Source organism: Propithecus coquereli, unplaced genomic scaffold (assembly GCF_000956105.1).
Source record: "Propithecus coquereli isolate 6110/MARCELLA unplaced genomic scaffold, Pcoq_1.0 Scaffold127, whole genome shotgun sequence".
In the NCBI taxonomy this organism is placed as follows: Eukaryota; Metazoa; Chordata; class Mammalia; order Primates; family Indriidae; genus Propithecus; species Propithecus coquereli.
The window spans coordinates 5,857,373-5,872,911 of NW_012136858.1; the positions used below are offsets into that span (position 1 = coordinate 5,857,373).

The 15,539-nt window shown below is 33.8% G+C and overlaps 1 protein-coding gene across 3 annotated transcripts in view; it reads right to left on the minus strand.

Annotated features, from left to right (window-relative positions):
* The window catches only part of RNGTT (RNA guanylyltransferase and 5'-phosphatase), a 271,692-nt gene that overhangs the window by 239,789 nt on the left and 16,364 nt on the right, over positions 1-15,539 (minus strand). For all 3 annotated transcript variants that reach the window (XM_012638249.1, XM_012638248.1, XM_012638247.1), the window contains 4 exons: positions 14,399-14,502; positions 14,218-14,306; positions 4,760-4,835; positions 3,007-3,247 (listed from right to left, as the gene is read on the minus strand). In XM_012638249.1, coding sequence (XP_012493703.1) covers positions 3,007-3,247; positions 4,760-4,835; positions 14,218-14,306; positions 14,399-14,496 — 504 coding nt within the window. In that variant the 5' untranslated portion in view covers positions 14,497-14,502. The remainder of the gene's footprint in view (positions 1-3,006; positions 3,248-4,759; positions 4,836-14,217; positions 14,307-14,398; positions 14,503-15,539) is intronic.

Consider the following 15,539-nt stretch of genomic DNA (forward strand, 5'->3'; position numbering starts at 1 on the left):
CCAGCCTGAGCAAGAGCAAGAGCCCATCTCTACTAAAAACAGAAAAATGAGCTGGGCGTCATGGCACGTGCCTATACTCCCGGCTACTGAGGAGGCTGAGGCAGGAGGATAGCTTGAGTCTAGGAATTCCAGATTGCAGTGAGCTATGATGACACCACTGCACTCTATGATGACAGAGTCTTGTTCTGTCTCAAAAAAAAAGGCAGCTCAGACAAAGTTAACAAGGAAATTAGTAAACTCAAAGATAGGTAAGAAGAAAATATTCAAACTAAAAAATAAAGAAATAAAAAGATGGAATATAGAAAAGAACGTAAGAGATCGTTCAAAAGAGTAAAAAGAAAGATCTATTGGTACTGGGTTAAGTAGAGTCCCAGAAGGAGAAGAAAGAAAAGAATGAATCTGAAACAATATTGGAAAAGATAATGGCTAAAAATTGTCTAAGACTAATAAAAAAAATCTAGCCACAGATTTAAGAATCCCTGCAAACACCATGCAGAATAAATATAAGAAAACCACACATAGAAACATCACAATGAAAATGTTGAAAATCAAAAACAAAGAAAGTACCTTCAAAGAAGCAACAAGAGAGCTGACTTGTCAACAGAAATGTACTGTGGAATGATATCTTCAAACTGCTGGAAAAAAATAACTGCCAAGCATCCAGATTTCTATGCTCAGAAGAAACTCTATTCAAAATTATGTCAAAAAGATATTTTCACACAAATACTAAGAGAATGTGTCACAGCAGATCCACATTAAAGGAAATACTAAAAGGAGCTCTTCAGTTGGAAAACTATCCAAAACAAAACCACAAAAATATGTGAAAGAATGAAAAGCACAGAAAGAGTATATATGTATGTGTAACTAATATTAATGTATAAAAATGTCTTATAGGGTTTAAAATATACATAGAGTTAAAATACACAATACTAAAAAAAGACAGGAAGAGGTAAATGATATCAAAGGTTCTAAGATTCTTGCATTATCTAAAAAGTGGTAAAAGTATTAAGAGCCTTTAACAAGTCAAAGATGTATATTAAAATCTTGGGTAACTACTAAAGAATAGTAAAGAAATGTATAACTAACAAGCAATGAGTAGAGTAATAGAGTAATGAAAACAACCACAAAGAAGGTAAGAAAGGACAATAGAAAGAAACATACCACATGTGGGACAAAAAAATAGTAAGATTAAATCCAATGTTATCAGTGCATGAAATGTACACAGACTAAATAGTCTAATAAAAGTAAAAACTGTTGACTGGATAAATAAAACACAGCAACATGATGCTTTTGTAAGATATACACATTAAATAAAGGATAAATAAAGGTTGAATGTAAAAGGCTAAAAAATATTCCATGTAAACACTATCCAAAAAAATCTTGTACAACCATACTAATATCAGATATTTTACAATAGTAAAAGACACTGTAAAGATAGAACAATCTTTTATACACATTTGTATGCATCAAATAATACCACCTCAAAATATAAAAAGCAAAATTAACAGAACTACAAGGAGAAACAGGTAAATCCACAATCAGAGTGGGAATTTTTTTTCTTTTTTTTTTAGCTTCAAAAGGATATCCTTAGCTTCATGAAAGTGGGGAATTTTTAAAACACTCCTTTTAGTAAGTGACAAAAACAAAACAGAAGAAACTGAGTTTGGAATTTTCTTTTAAACGTCATATTTATTTTCCCTAAAGAAACATGTCCATCTTGGCTATTTTTCCTTGTAATGCTGCTGCTGGAGCTCATTTGCAACTGCAGAAATTTAATGGTACTTGATAATATTAATATAAAGCAGATGTCATTTTTAAGACACTTTCCACTGGCAAAAAAAAAAAAAAAAACTGAAAACTTGATCCCATTTTCCAAATTAATAACTCTTCGTTTTAAATTCTTTCATAAGATGAATTATAATTCAAACACATGTAAGCATAGGCTCATGATTAATGTTACTCTTAAAAAGTATAGCTGAATTCCCTTATAAAAATGACATAAGAGGGTACTCATCTATATTTTATGCTATGCTATTTATTCAACTTTCCTAAGAGTATAATTGTTATTTTTCTAAGTATGTGATTCAGTAATTTCAGATATCTAAATTCTGGAAATAATAAGTTATACTAAGAGAATAAACTACTTTTAAAGTTATTTCTATGCTTCAAAGCAATTTACACTTTTTAGTGGCCTTATACTCTTGAATTTAAAATGTGTAAATACAATGTTTTTCAAACAAGGGACTTCTTTTAAAAAACCAAAATAACTGTTATGATTTATATAAACCAAAAAAGGCATTTTCTTCCTTGCCTGTGAACCACTGTCTACTAATAAATGAGTTGTATTGTTTACTGTTCAACCGTAATATACCATGCACCTTAATTACTAACTTTGTTAACTCTTAATTACCTCCACACTTTCCCTAACTTTCCCCTTTGGCCTAAACCACATACTCATGTATGTACAGGTACGAACAGTACTTTTCCTCTCAAGTTTCCCTGTCCTCCAAGGACAGACCTCCTAATATTCTTAGTTAGGTCTTTTATTTCTAGATAAGATCAATAAATGTTGGCTAGAGAAGAAGTGAGTGTTTTCTCAGTTTAACTTTATGGGAAGTATGAAAACACCATCCATGGTGAGAGGGAGGAGCAGAATTCATACATAAAATCATCTGAACTATGTGACAATTTTGTAAAGCATTAGTAAAAATTCTCACTAGATATTTAGCTGGAATCTCACAATACTTTGTAAAGAAATAATACTAAATTCTCAATCTAATAGTTCTTTGGTTTCCCTAAGGTACAAAAAACAGGATGAATTTACATAACTGCAATTTTTCTCTTTGAAAAGACGGACTCATGGCTATCAATAATCTTTAGAAATAGCCAGAATGAAACAACCTTACAAACCCAGCTAAAGACACAAGGCCAACATTCCATTTTCACAAATCCCAATAAGCTTGCAGAAGAAGAAGTATAGACTATTATAATATTTTTAAACATTACCAGTTTTAACCTTTCTTTTCTCCTTTTGCCAAAGGAAGCACTTGACCCGGGTTCTGATTCCTTTTTTCCATCCTCATCCTCATCTTCATCTTCATCATCCTCAAAACACCAATCTGGTAATAGAGGTGGAGGTGGTGCTTCCTCTATATCACCATAGCGACGAAAAAGTTCCTTCAAATAATCACCCTTATAGATTCCTGGTGGTCTGGCTTGGGCAAAAGTAGCAACTGCTGCTTCAATACTATGGGAAACAAACACCATGCAATGTCCTCACTATTCTACATTTATGCAGACTTACCAAAACTCACTTCTTATATTCAAGGCACCATAAAGTATGCTAGAGGTTTATAAAATGGACAAGTCACAGTCCTCACCCTCAAGGCATTCAATCTATTAAGGGACAAATTCATTCTGGAACAGTTTTAATATAAGGTACACTGAAAATTCCTAAACTCTAAAAGTAAATTGCTATGAGTGTATAACAAAGACCTGGGTAGCATCTGAAGAATTTAAAGTCTTGAAGGTTGACTTTTGAATGTAAGGGAAAACAGCATTTAGGGAAATGTGAATAGCAATGTGAACAAAAGTAAAAGCATGTTGGTTTTACAAGAACTTCCAACAGACTCAGGCACTTAGGAGTACAGATCATCAGAGAAAAGCTAAGTATAGGCTGAGTCAGACATAGGAGCCTGGGATTACTGCGTTGAGCATCTGAATAACCAGAGCTAGAAAGTACAAGCAATAGCGAACCTCTGAAGATATACACTGGAGAATGTACAATCAGATGTGTATTTCAGCTGATTACATTCAAAAAAGTACCAACTGTGTGAAAGCCTTTGTAAACATAAATGATGACCTTCTAGTATCCTATGGTGTGTATAAAAAATAAAACAGATAAACAAATAATGACCTTCAATCAGTCAATGAGAAAATTCAGTTAGTAATATCTCATTCTCTTAGGAGTATCAGGAAACCAAGGGTCTAATCTCTCAGGATCTAAAAACACACTTGTCAAATAACAGGTGCTCAATAAAAACATACCGATTGGTTTAAGTGGAGTAACTCTCTCCCAAAAATACTTCTTCAAAGAGTATTGTGAGCTTTTCCTAGTACTCAACAGTTATAAAAAAGATACTACAGGTTGAGTATCCCTAAACCAAAAATATAAAATCCTTAGGGAGAGAATAGGAAGAAAATAATAAATGAAATTAAAAAAAAAAAACTACTCAAAAATGTGAAATCCAAAATGCTCCAAAATCCAAAACTTTTTGAGCACCAACATGACACACAAAGGAAATACTCACTGGAGCATTTCAGATTTTGGATTTTCAGATTAGGGATGCTAAACCGGTAAGTATATCCCAAAATCCAGGGGAAAAAAATCTGAAATCTGAAACAATTCTGCTCCTAAGCATTTCAGATAAAGGATGCTCAACCTGTACTAAAAAGGAAAAGAACAACAATAGTAACTTCCAAAGCTGAATACAAACACAAAATATTGGAAGACCCTATCTCTGATAATACTATAAGATGTGAAAAAAAAAATCTGGAAAGTAAATATATAGTCTATGGGATTCATAAGCACTCAAAGCACTACTTAGTACAAAATACCAGGTTACAGTAGCCTAATGATTATTATATCTAAAATGAAACCATTATAAATTATATTCATCATGAGTTCACCAAAAACTTGGCTATATAAAATTCTACAACTAAAATATCAATAAAATTTTTATTACAAGAATACAAATACCTCCAATCCATTTTCTCCACCAAAAAGGCACATATGAGGAAACCAGTGCGATTGAAACCATGGGTACAGTGAACACCTAGAAAAGAGAGTAGCTTTTGTTTAAAATTAATAGATCACTTCAGAGGCCACATTTTACTTTAAAATTCCAACCTGCAATCAAAACATTTCAGTCATTTTATAAAATAACTACATTTAAAAAAACCTTGAAATACCACCTCTTATAACTTAATAACTTGTCAGCTTAAATTGCTTAGAATGTAATTTATAGCTATAAATTTAAAAATAAGATATTGATTTATTGGTTAAGAACTTTCTCTACTGTCTGCAGATTTCTCTTAAAAGATTCCAAGCATTTTAAACAAGGAGGTACTTTCATCAAACATACAACTCAAAAGGACACATACACACTCAGACACCTCCGATCCATGAACTTTGAATAAATGTTTCCAGTATTCCTCTTATGATCAACAGCACCCACTTGCAAGAAGAGTCAAATCATATTTTTAAAAATCTAGAAACTAGAACAAAGCCAATAAACTATTGGAAATATAAACTCTGGAGGTGGATACTAATTGAATGTAATCCAAGAAAGTGGCTACAGAAAATAATTCACTGATGGATATACAGTACAATAAAAATAAATGCTCTGAATCTTGATTGTGATTTTACCAGTGTCTACCTCTGTCAAAACTCAAATGAATGGCCAGGCATGGTGGCTTACACCTGTAATCCTAGCACCCCAGAGGGGCCAAGGCAGGAGAAGCACTTGAGCTCAGGAGTTTGAGACCAGCCTGAGCAAGAGTGAGACCCCCATCTCTACTAAAAATAGTAAAAATTAGCCGGGCATGGTGGTGCATGTCTGTTGGGCAGGGTGGTGCATGTCTGTTGTCTCAGCTACTCAGGATGAGCCCAGGAGTTTGAGGTTGCTGAGAGCTAGGCTGATGCTCTCAGGTTTGGACATGCTAAGTTTAAGATTTTTATGGGACTTTAAAATATTTGGAAATAATGGTAAACAGTTTCAATGAGAAGTCAGACAGGTGCTGTAGATTCAAGGATAATCAGCATAGACTTACTATGGAAGGCTTCTGTGATGTAGATAAGATCACCAAGAATGAGTACATAAAATAAGAATATTAGGGGTGGAATCTGAGGAAAAGCAACCTTTAAAGAATAAGTGAGAAAAAAAGAACCATAAAAGAAGACTGAGAATGAACTGCCATGAGCTTAAGAGAACAAAAAGTATAAAGGGTCATGTACCCCAAAAAAAGAGGAAGTTTTAAGATATGAGTGTTTAACTGTTTAAATGTCACATAATTATTAGAACTGAAAGTCACTATTTCATTAAGAGCGCTGAGTGAGGACTCCAGACAGCAATGAAGTGCATAGAAATAAATAGATTCAACAGGAAGAAAAGTGTGGGTTTTCTTTTGTTCTGTTTTGGAGGGGGGTGGATTATTTAACAAAAGATGCTTAGGTATGTTTACAGGCTCAGGACATGAACCTAGTTAAATTACAAAGGTTGACAATAATAGAAACAATATAACTGAAATGAAGTTTCTGAAGGAAAGAGATGAAAAATAAAGAGATCAGCCTTGAACAGAAAGACATTCCTTAAAAATAAATAGCTGTGACCATGAAATTCTATTATCTCCATTCCTTTGTAAGAAAAGGTGCTTCAAAAAAGTCACACAAAAATGTGAGCTGTAAACAGATTTTTGTATTCATGTTTCTTAACTCAACATGTAAATTTCTTTTCTACCTCATATTTTAGACCAATTCAAGCAACAAATATTTCAAGCTTAGATAATGTTTCTCACCTAAACCAGTTTTTGTTCCAATTTTCACTCTCACAAGATTAACAAAATATTTTTACAAATAGGAAATGTAGGAATAATTGTCAATGAAGTAATATGTCATGTGAAGATACATGATTTAAGAAAGAACTAGTCTTCTTTTAATATTGTTTACTATGCAAATATATAGTTTGTCTTATTGTTCAATTATACTTCAAAACATTAATAGATCAGTGAATTTTTAAAGTAAATAAAGGTTGTAAACTTACAAAACCGTCATCAAAACAAATCTCTATCCATCATTTTGGGAGGCTGAGGCAGGAGAACTACTGGAGGCCAGGAATCCAAGACTAGCCTGGGCAATATAGTGAGGCCTCTCTCTATAGAAAATTTTTAAAATTAGTCAGGCATGGTGGCACACATCTGTAGTCCCAGCTACTTGGGAAGCTGAGGCAGTAGGATCACTTGAGCCCAGGAGTTCAAGAATGCAGTGAGCTATGATCACACCACTGCACTCCCGCCTGGGCAACAGAGCAAGGCCTTGTCTCAACAAACAAACAAAAATTCTCTAAAGAAAAATTTGGAAGATTATGTATTTGATGTTAAAAAAAAAAACCCATTAAGCATACTACAAGCTTAAATATGTCTTCAGTGTTTAAAAAAAAACAAAAAGCATTTTTCCGTTTTCTTCATTTCATTGCAAGAATGGGTCCATCTAGTGGCAAGTAAACCACAGTTTGTAACTAAAGATTAGCTCACTATTAACTATTTCAAGGCAATTTCTATTCAAATTTATCTTCATTTTCTAGGTAAGCTAATAGAGCAAAATAAATTTCTATGGCATTTACAGTCAAATTAGAAACAAACTTCCCAACAAAAGGAGAGAAAGATGAACTATAGCTATACAAATATACATGGCTAAATATATAATATAAATTAGAAGGGGTAGTTTATAAAGGGTTGTTGGCAAATCTTTTTAAATAAAGCCTAGTCTCAACCTACACCATTTCCTTTCTATCTCATTAGCCAGATAAATTTTTACAATTATCTGGTCATCTGGTCAGTCTAAATCAGTGGTTCTTGACTGGGGGCAATTTTGTCCCCCACAGGACATTTGGCAATGTCTGGAGACAATTTTAACTGTCAAAATTTGTGGGGCACCACTAGTATTTAATGAGTAGAGGCTAAGGATGCTGTTAAATACCCTACAATGCAAGGATAACCCCTCAAAGAATTATCCAGTCTAGAATGTCAATAGTGCTGAGGATGAGACAATAAGTGATATACCTAAATGAGCAACAAAAATGATAAGAACACAAAAGGAAACTAACAATTACTAAGAATCTATTATAAGCCAAGTATCTTAAACATTTTTACTTAATGGAAAGAAATGCTTTTTACCAAAATAAATATGTGCTACTCACAAAAATACATAGTCACAAATCTGTCACATGTATGTATTAATATAACTAGAAACACCTAAAATAATTAGAAGCATTAGCTAAGCCATGTATCTGTTACACATAGCCCACCACTTGCCAAGAAATCAGCTGTGTCTCTCTTAACACAAAACTGATGTTTAAATTTCTCTAGTCCACAAATTCTTACTCTCATAACAGTTTATTTCTATACATGCAAACAAACGCACGCCAGCTCCATAATCTCTTATTTGTAATTATAATTTCAAAAAAGCTTTGAAAAAAATAAAGTTTCTTGGTAAATCATTTAAGAACAAAACCTGACCTGAACTGATGTGATGTTATTTATAGTCTACTTTTCCTACTCAATGTGAATTAATATTCATATGCTTAATTGCAGAAATGTTAATGTGTTTAATTATGGGATGTTTTCTAACACCCAGATTATCTCTAAATATTCTTTTCCACTAAATGGAACCAGGCTCCTCGGAGAAATAACTGATTCTAAGTCTGGAAAACATCTTTTGCCAGAAAACAATAGAACCATCAAAGACTACTGGGGTGACATCAAAAAGATATCAAAAGCAACTTAAAGGGGCTCCCAATGGCCTAGGAAGGAGCAATCTAGACATCAGAATAAATATTTGCTGCAACTGATGCAAATACATCAACCATATAAAAAGTTATGAGTTCATAGATATCCCCCAAAAATTAATCAGTCACAACCAGAGATTACTAAGACACCAACTCATTATTCTGAAAACTGAGAAATAACAAGAAAGAACCAAAAAAATCAAATATTTAACCTGCTTTTCCAATACAAACTATGTTTCAGGATAACCAAATTGCTGAGAAGGAATAGTTCTTTGCTAAAGAATAATTCTAGTTATTCTAGCTAATATATGAAGAAATTAAACAACGTGAACCTTTTGCAACCCCTAATGAAATACTGGACCTAGGCAACAATCATCAATGGACACTAAAATCATTAAGTAAAGGATAAAATGGAGAACTTTTTAACAGAGAAAACAAGCTGCCACCACTTGAACCCAACTTATTCATCTTAGTACCATTAAAAGTGAGACAATCACTTGATGTGGTGTGAAAGAAAGTACACAATACCAAATAGGAAGTATTCTTACCTAAAACTCCTAAAAGTGAATCTAATTATGTCTCTAGATTTAACTACCAATTTACAAGACATAAGGAGATAAGGGAACAAGTTAACTGATACCATGAGGAAGCAATCAGATAAATCCAGAATGTAGAACACTTTACAGAAAAATGACCTGGTTTCTCCAACAAATTGATGGCATTAAAAAAAAAGAAAATCAGACAGATTTAAGACACATAACAACAAAATGCAATCTGTGGATATTGTTGGATCCTGGTTTGAAAAACAAACTTTAAAAAGACACTTTTTAGATAATTGAGAAATTTAAAAATTAGATGACATTAAGGAATTTGTAACTATTCTTTTAGTATAATTATTGCATGATGATTAAATAACAATCAAAGGTCTTATGAGAGATGCATACTGAAACATTTTTAGTAAAATGACGTATCTGTGATTTGCTCTAAAATACAGTTTGAGGTAATGGAAATGCTAATTACACTTATTTGATCATTACACGTTGTATACATGTATGGAAATATCACACTGTACCCCATAAGTATGTACAATTCTTATGTGTCAATTAAAAATAATAATAAGAGCTAGGACGAGTGGGTCATGCCGATAGCCCCAGCTACTCAGGAGGCTGAGGTGGGAGGATTGCTCGAGCCCAAGAGTTCAAGTCCACCCTGGGCAACATGGCAAGACCTTGTCGCTTAATTTTTTTTTTTTTTTTTGAGACAGAGTCTCACTGTGTTGCCCGGGCTAGAGTGCCGTGGCGTCACCCTACCTCACAGCAACCTCAAACTCCTGGGCTCAAGCAATCCTCCTGCCTCAGCCTCCCGAGTAGCTGAGACTATAGGCATGCGCCACCATGCCCGGCTAATTTTTTCTATATATTTTTAGTTGTCCAATTAATTTCTTTCTAATTTTAGTAGAGATGGGGTCTCGCTCTTGCTCAGGCTGGTTTCGAACTCCTGAGCTCAAACAATCCGCCCACCTCGGCCTCCCAGAGAGCTAGGATTACAGGCGTGAGCCACCGCGCCCGGCCTTAATTTTTTTTTTTTTTAAATAATAATAAAAGCAAAAATTAATGCAGCTGTTCCTCAGAATTCCTCATAGTATTGGTTCCAGGAGCCCCCTTAAGTACCAAAATCCTCAGATGCTCAGGTGCCTTGCATAAAATGGTGTAGTATCTGCATATAACCTACACACATCCTCCCATATACTTTAAATCATCTCCAGGTTACTTATAATACATCATACAATGTAAATACTATGTTGTAAATAGTTGTTATACTATATTGGTTTTACTTTTTTTCTACACTGATGGACAGTTTTCATATGTATTGGTTTTTTATTTGTATTTTTTTACTGTATTGTTATTTTTGTTAGAGTTTTCTTTCTAATGTTTTTGATCTGGATTCAAAGGGCTGACCATACCCAAAAAAAAAAAAATTGTTAAGGGGACAGGCGAAAGATGAAAAAAAAGCAACAAAATGATAATTAATGAAGTGGATGATGGATAAATGGGTTTCATTTTACTATTCTCACTATTTTGGGTATGTCTGTAAATTTCCATAATTAAAAGAATTAGGGGGTACTACCCCAAGGGGACTAGCGTGTAGTAAAAATTGGAAATATCTGGTCCCAAGGGTTTCCAATAAGGGACTGTGAAGCAGTTCTTCCTAAAGACTGGAAAAGGTTTCAGGCTTCTGTGTGTTCAAGAACTTTAAATTTCCACTAGCTTACAGCATTAACCCACACCAATTATTAATATCAATTGATAACTGATTTACAATCAACAGTTGATTCAGTTAACAATTACATCAGCTAATTTAAAGATAATTTAAAAAAAAAAAAAAAGAAAGCAGGATAGCTTTAAAAATAAATCTAACTTTTGCCACCGTTGAGGCTCAGAAATCAATACCCCAAAATATGGCACTTTGACATGCTGAACTAAAGAAGAAACGCCAAGGTCTGACCTTCCCCTGCCTTCTGTCTCTCAATCATCTGTCTCTCCCAAAGCACGGAATCAATTTGTTTCTGAAGTTTCCTTATCTGCCCAGAGTCTGGACCCACCAAAAAAACCAATTACCTCTGGTTCCTTCTCTGAGTTTTCTTTAACTGAACTCATATCACAGAAAGAAAGACTGAAGTCTGTCAACACACCTGGACAGACTTTTGTCACAAACCATTCAGTCTGTTCTGTGGGCCCAACAGACATTGTCCCAGGCCACTGCATGTTCTTCAAGCCCACTGAATCTCCCTAAACATCACTTACTAATAACCCCCTAAAACCATCCACACTTCCCCATCTCCTTCCTCTAAGGATATATAAGCATCCATATCCCATTGCATGGTAGGGAAATGACTCAGTGATTCTCCCCTGTGCACGCTAATAAATTTGAATATCTTTTCTCCTATTAATCTGCCTTTTGTCAGTTGATTTTCAGTGAACCTTTAGAGGGCAAAGGGGAAGTTTTCTCTTGGCCCCTATACCACATCACAAATGTTTACTATTGGTCACAAGTATGCTTCAACAAGAATGTGTGCAAAGCTGATGAAAAATCCTTCTCTGAAACTATAAACAATTAAAAAATTATAAATAAAAGCAAGCCAATATTTTCAGATCTTAAGACTACTTAAATCTGATTCTTTAGTGCCCTCTGTGTAAAACGGTATTACCAGCAACCAGTTCTAAGACCAGCTTCTGTTATTGTCTTCACAGTATTACTACAATAAATGACAATTCCCCCTGTGCCCCAAAACTTGGCAGGTCCAAAGCAAATGTTTCTACTTCAATCCACATGAACAGAATCACTGTCAGTAATATAAAACAGATCTTACATAATAGCAGGTTCTATAATTTTTATAACTTGTAAAACCCTCAATTTGGAAATTTTTCCTATCAATTCTTCCAAGAATACAACTGTAATTTATAACAAGGGTGGACTCATTTCCTAAACCTGAAGTATAAGTCTTTCTGAAATCTTGACATTCCAGATGTTAAGACTGCTTGACTGCACTCCTTTGAATTCATTAAGTCGATTCAGCATTTGTCCCTACAATGCCTTATCAAATGAGAAAACAGTTTTGTGAGTTGTTTTTAATTCCTCATATTGAGGCCTCAATACTATTCTAAGGTATATAACTAGTCGTACATCTAAATATATATAAACATGACTATATATACATAGTCATGTGAATGTGTAAATATATACACATACACATCATTTAATACTATATTTCATATATACCCCCATACTATGATTCTGTTAAATAATAGTTGCATATTATGCAATATAAATGATCTGCTTTTTTCAAATATATATGCTGATTTCAGAATTTGGTTTGGTTTTTAACCAAAGAAGCTGTGATGAAATTCCTTTCACATAAATCTTTATGTCCATCTCTGACTACTACTTCCTTAAAATAAGTTCTTAGATGTGGTCTTGATGAGTCAAAGGGCATGAAAACTTTTAAGGATCTTAAGAAATAGCACCAAGTTGTTCCTCCAGAGAGGCTATACCAATTAACACTAACAATGTATGAGTACATCCATTTTATACAATGCTTGACACTAAAAAAGGTTATAATTTTTTACATCTTTGCCAATTTGGTATGGGGGGGGCATAACAACATGTATTTTAATGTGTTATCTCTTTATCAAATGAGAATAAAATTTTTTCTTCTTCCTTGGTTTCTTGTATTTCATATTTTATAAATTGCTCTTTAATTGTTTACCATATTTTTCTACTGAAGAATGCTTCTTTTGCTTGTTGGTTTATAAGATATTTTTATAAATAAGCGTATTAACTTTTTACCTGCCACATATGCTTCAAATATTTTTCCCAATTTGTCAAATATCTTTTTGCCTTCTGTTGTGTTTCATAATACAGAAATTTTTCACTTTTATGTGGTCAATCGAGAAACCAGCATAGCAATTAATTAGAGAGTTGGACTTTAAAAACCTGGTTCAACCACTTGTTAGATGAATAACCACGGGCAAATTACTTAATTTCTCTAAGACTCAGTTTCCTTACCTGTAAAATAGAGATACCACCACATAGCGCTGTTATGAGGATTTACCTTTACTCATTGATCGTTTCCCACTTTCGTTGGGCAAATAATAAGCATTTGTCAATAGCAGTATTACCATTATCATTAATAGCCACCATTAAACTTTGACAGTAGTTCTCAAATTTAAGTGTGCATAAAAATCACCTGAGACCATTATTTTTAAAAATCTAGATTCCTAGTCAGGAGATGTGGCGCATGCTTATTGCAGTCCTAGCTACTTGGGAAGCCAAAGTGGGAGGATCACTTGAGGCCAAGAGTTCAAGACTATAGTTCACTGTGAGCATGTCTGTGAATAGCTGCTGCACTCCAGCCTGGGCAACATAGCAAGACCCCATCTCTTAAAAAAAATATATATATATATATATATATATATGAGTATAAATATATATTTTATATATACATATATAAAAATATATACACCTAGATTCCTGTTATATAGGGCCAGGATGGGTCCCTAAAACATTTCTAACAAGTACCCTCAGGTGATTCCCACTAGACTTATCTTTTTATTGCTTTTACATTATTAAATAAATACTATTTTCTCCTATATTCTTACAGGTTCTTTTAAAATATTTAATCCATCTAGAATGTATTGATTATATGGTTGGCTAATTGTCTGAACACCATTTGTTGAATAATCACACCTTTCCCCTCTAATTTGAAAACGTCTTCACCACCAGGAGAACTACTATTGCAGTTTCCATTGCTTTACCATATGTTTTAATGATTGGTTAAAAAAAAAAAAATCTCCTTACCACTTTTGTTTTTCAAATTTTTCTTGCTTAGAATCTTGCCTGTTTGATTAGCCAAACTATTTTTTTCTGTGCGCAATAAATATTGGAGGCAGTGGATTTTACATATTAACTTCACAGTAACTCAGCCAAAGTCTCATCAGGATTTTGCTTGGAATGACATTAAAAATTTGAAATTAATGTGAAAATAAGTAATGTCTCTCCAATTCCTCAAGCCTTCATTTTAATATTTAAAATATTTAATATTTTCTTTATAAAAACCACATAAAATATTCAACAGTAGTAAAGCCAAACATACCTATAAGTTCTGGTGGATTTCTTTCGTTAAATCGCTCACACAGACGAATAAATGCTTCAGTATTCTCAGTTGTAGGGCACTCACCATGTCTAGTAATATGGAAAAAATTTTTTGAAAAAAGAAGAGATTACAAATTTCAATGAAAGGTTTCAATATTAAAGAGTCTTAATATATAACTTACCCTTTACACTGAAGTTTTATATATTTGATTCCTTCTTTTTCTATGTCATTTCTGTCATAGAACCTTGAAGTATTGGTCAAGTCCACCAGCAAGCCCATTTTAACCTTAAAAAAATTAAAATAAAAAAGGACAGATTTACTAGCAAATTAATTTGTTCCAAAATGAGTTGGCTAAATGGCAATACTATACAGTTCATCCATCTACACTGAGGGAGATTTTGTATTCACTATACCACTGAACAATTGACAATAAAAGTACCGCTTATCCAAATCTTATTCAAGACATTAGAACTTAGCAGGCACTCGATGAAATAAATGAACCCCCAAACTAATGAAGGAACTAATAAGCAAGCAGATTCCACTCCCAACATCACAAAAGACTACCCAATAAAGAAAACATTGCCTGTGTTTTCTTTTTTTTAAGAGACAGAGTCTTGCCAAGTGGCCCAGGCTGGAGTGCAATGATGCAATCATAACTCACTGCAGCCTTGAACTACTAGGCTCAAGCAATCCTCCCACCTCAGCCCCAGTCTCCTGAGTAGCTAGTACTACAGGCATGTGCCACCATGCCTAGCTAATTTTTTAATTTTTTTATAGAGATTTTGTCTTGCTATGTTGCCCAGGCTGGTCTTGAACAACTGGCCTCAAGTGATCCTCCCACCTTGGCCTTCCAAAGTGCTGGGATTACAGGTGTGAGCTACCACACCCGGCCTGCCTGTTTGCTGCATCTACCTCTGCACCTATGATTTATTAGACTGGAGGCTAGAGCAGGAATAGCATCTATCTGAAACACACCACCACTCAAGTTCTAGGCACACATCATACCAGCATTCCCAATAGCCACTACCAATCACTGTTAGTAACTACTTACTACACCACACCATAACCCAGGCTTAAAAGATGAGACAAGCTATTATGCCATACATATATCTACAGATATATCTCCCTCTTCCTATTTGATGAATAAACCTTCTATCTATTTTCTAAAAATACACTGAAGCCTAAAGTTGTATTTTTTCAAAATAAGCAAGGTTAAAAATAGAGACTCTTTAGTAAAAAGATAGCAATATGGGACAGCAATTTCCCTCTTCTCTTCTTGGATATCATATTATAATATATAACATAAAAGCAAGGTAAATAAT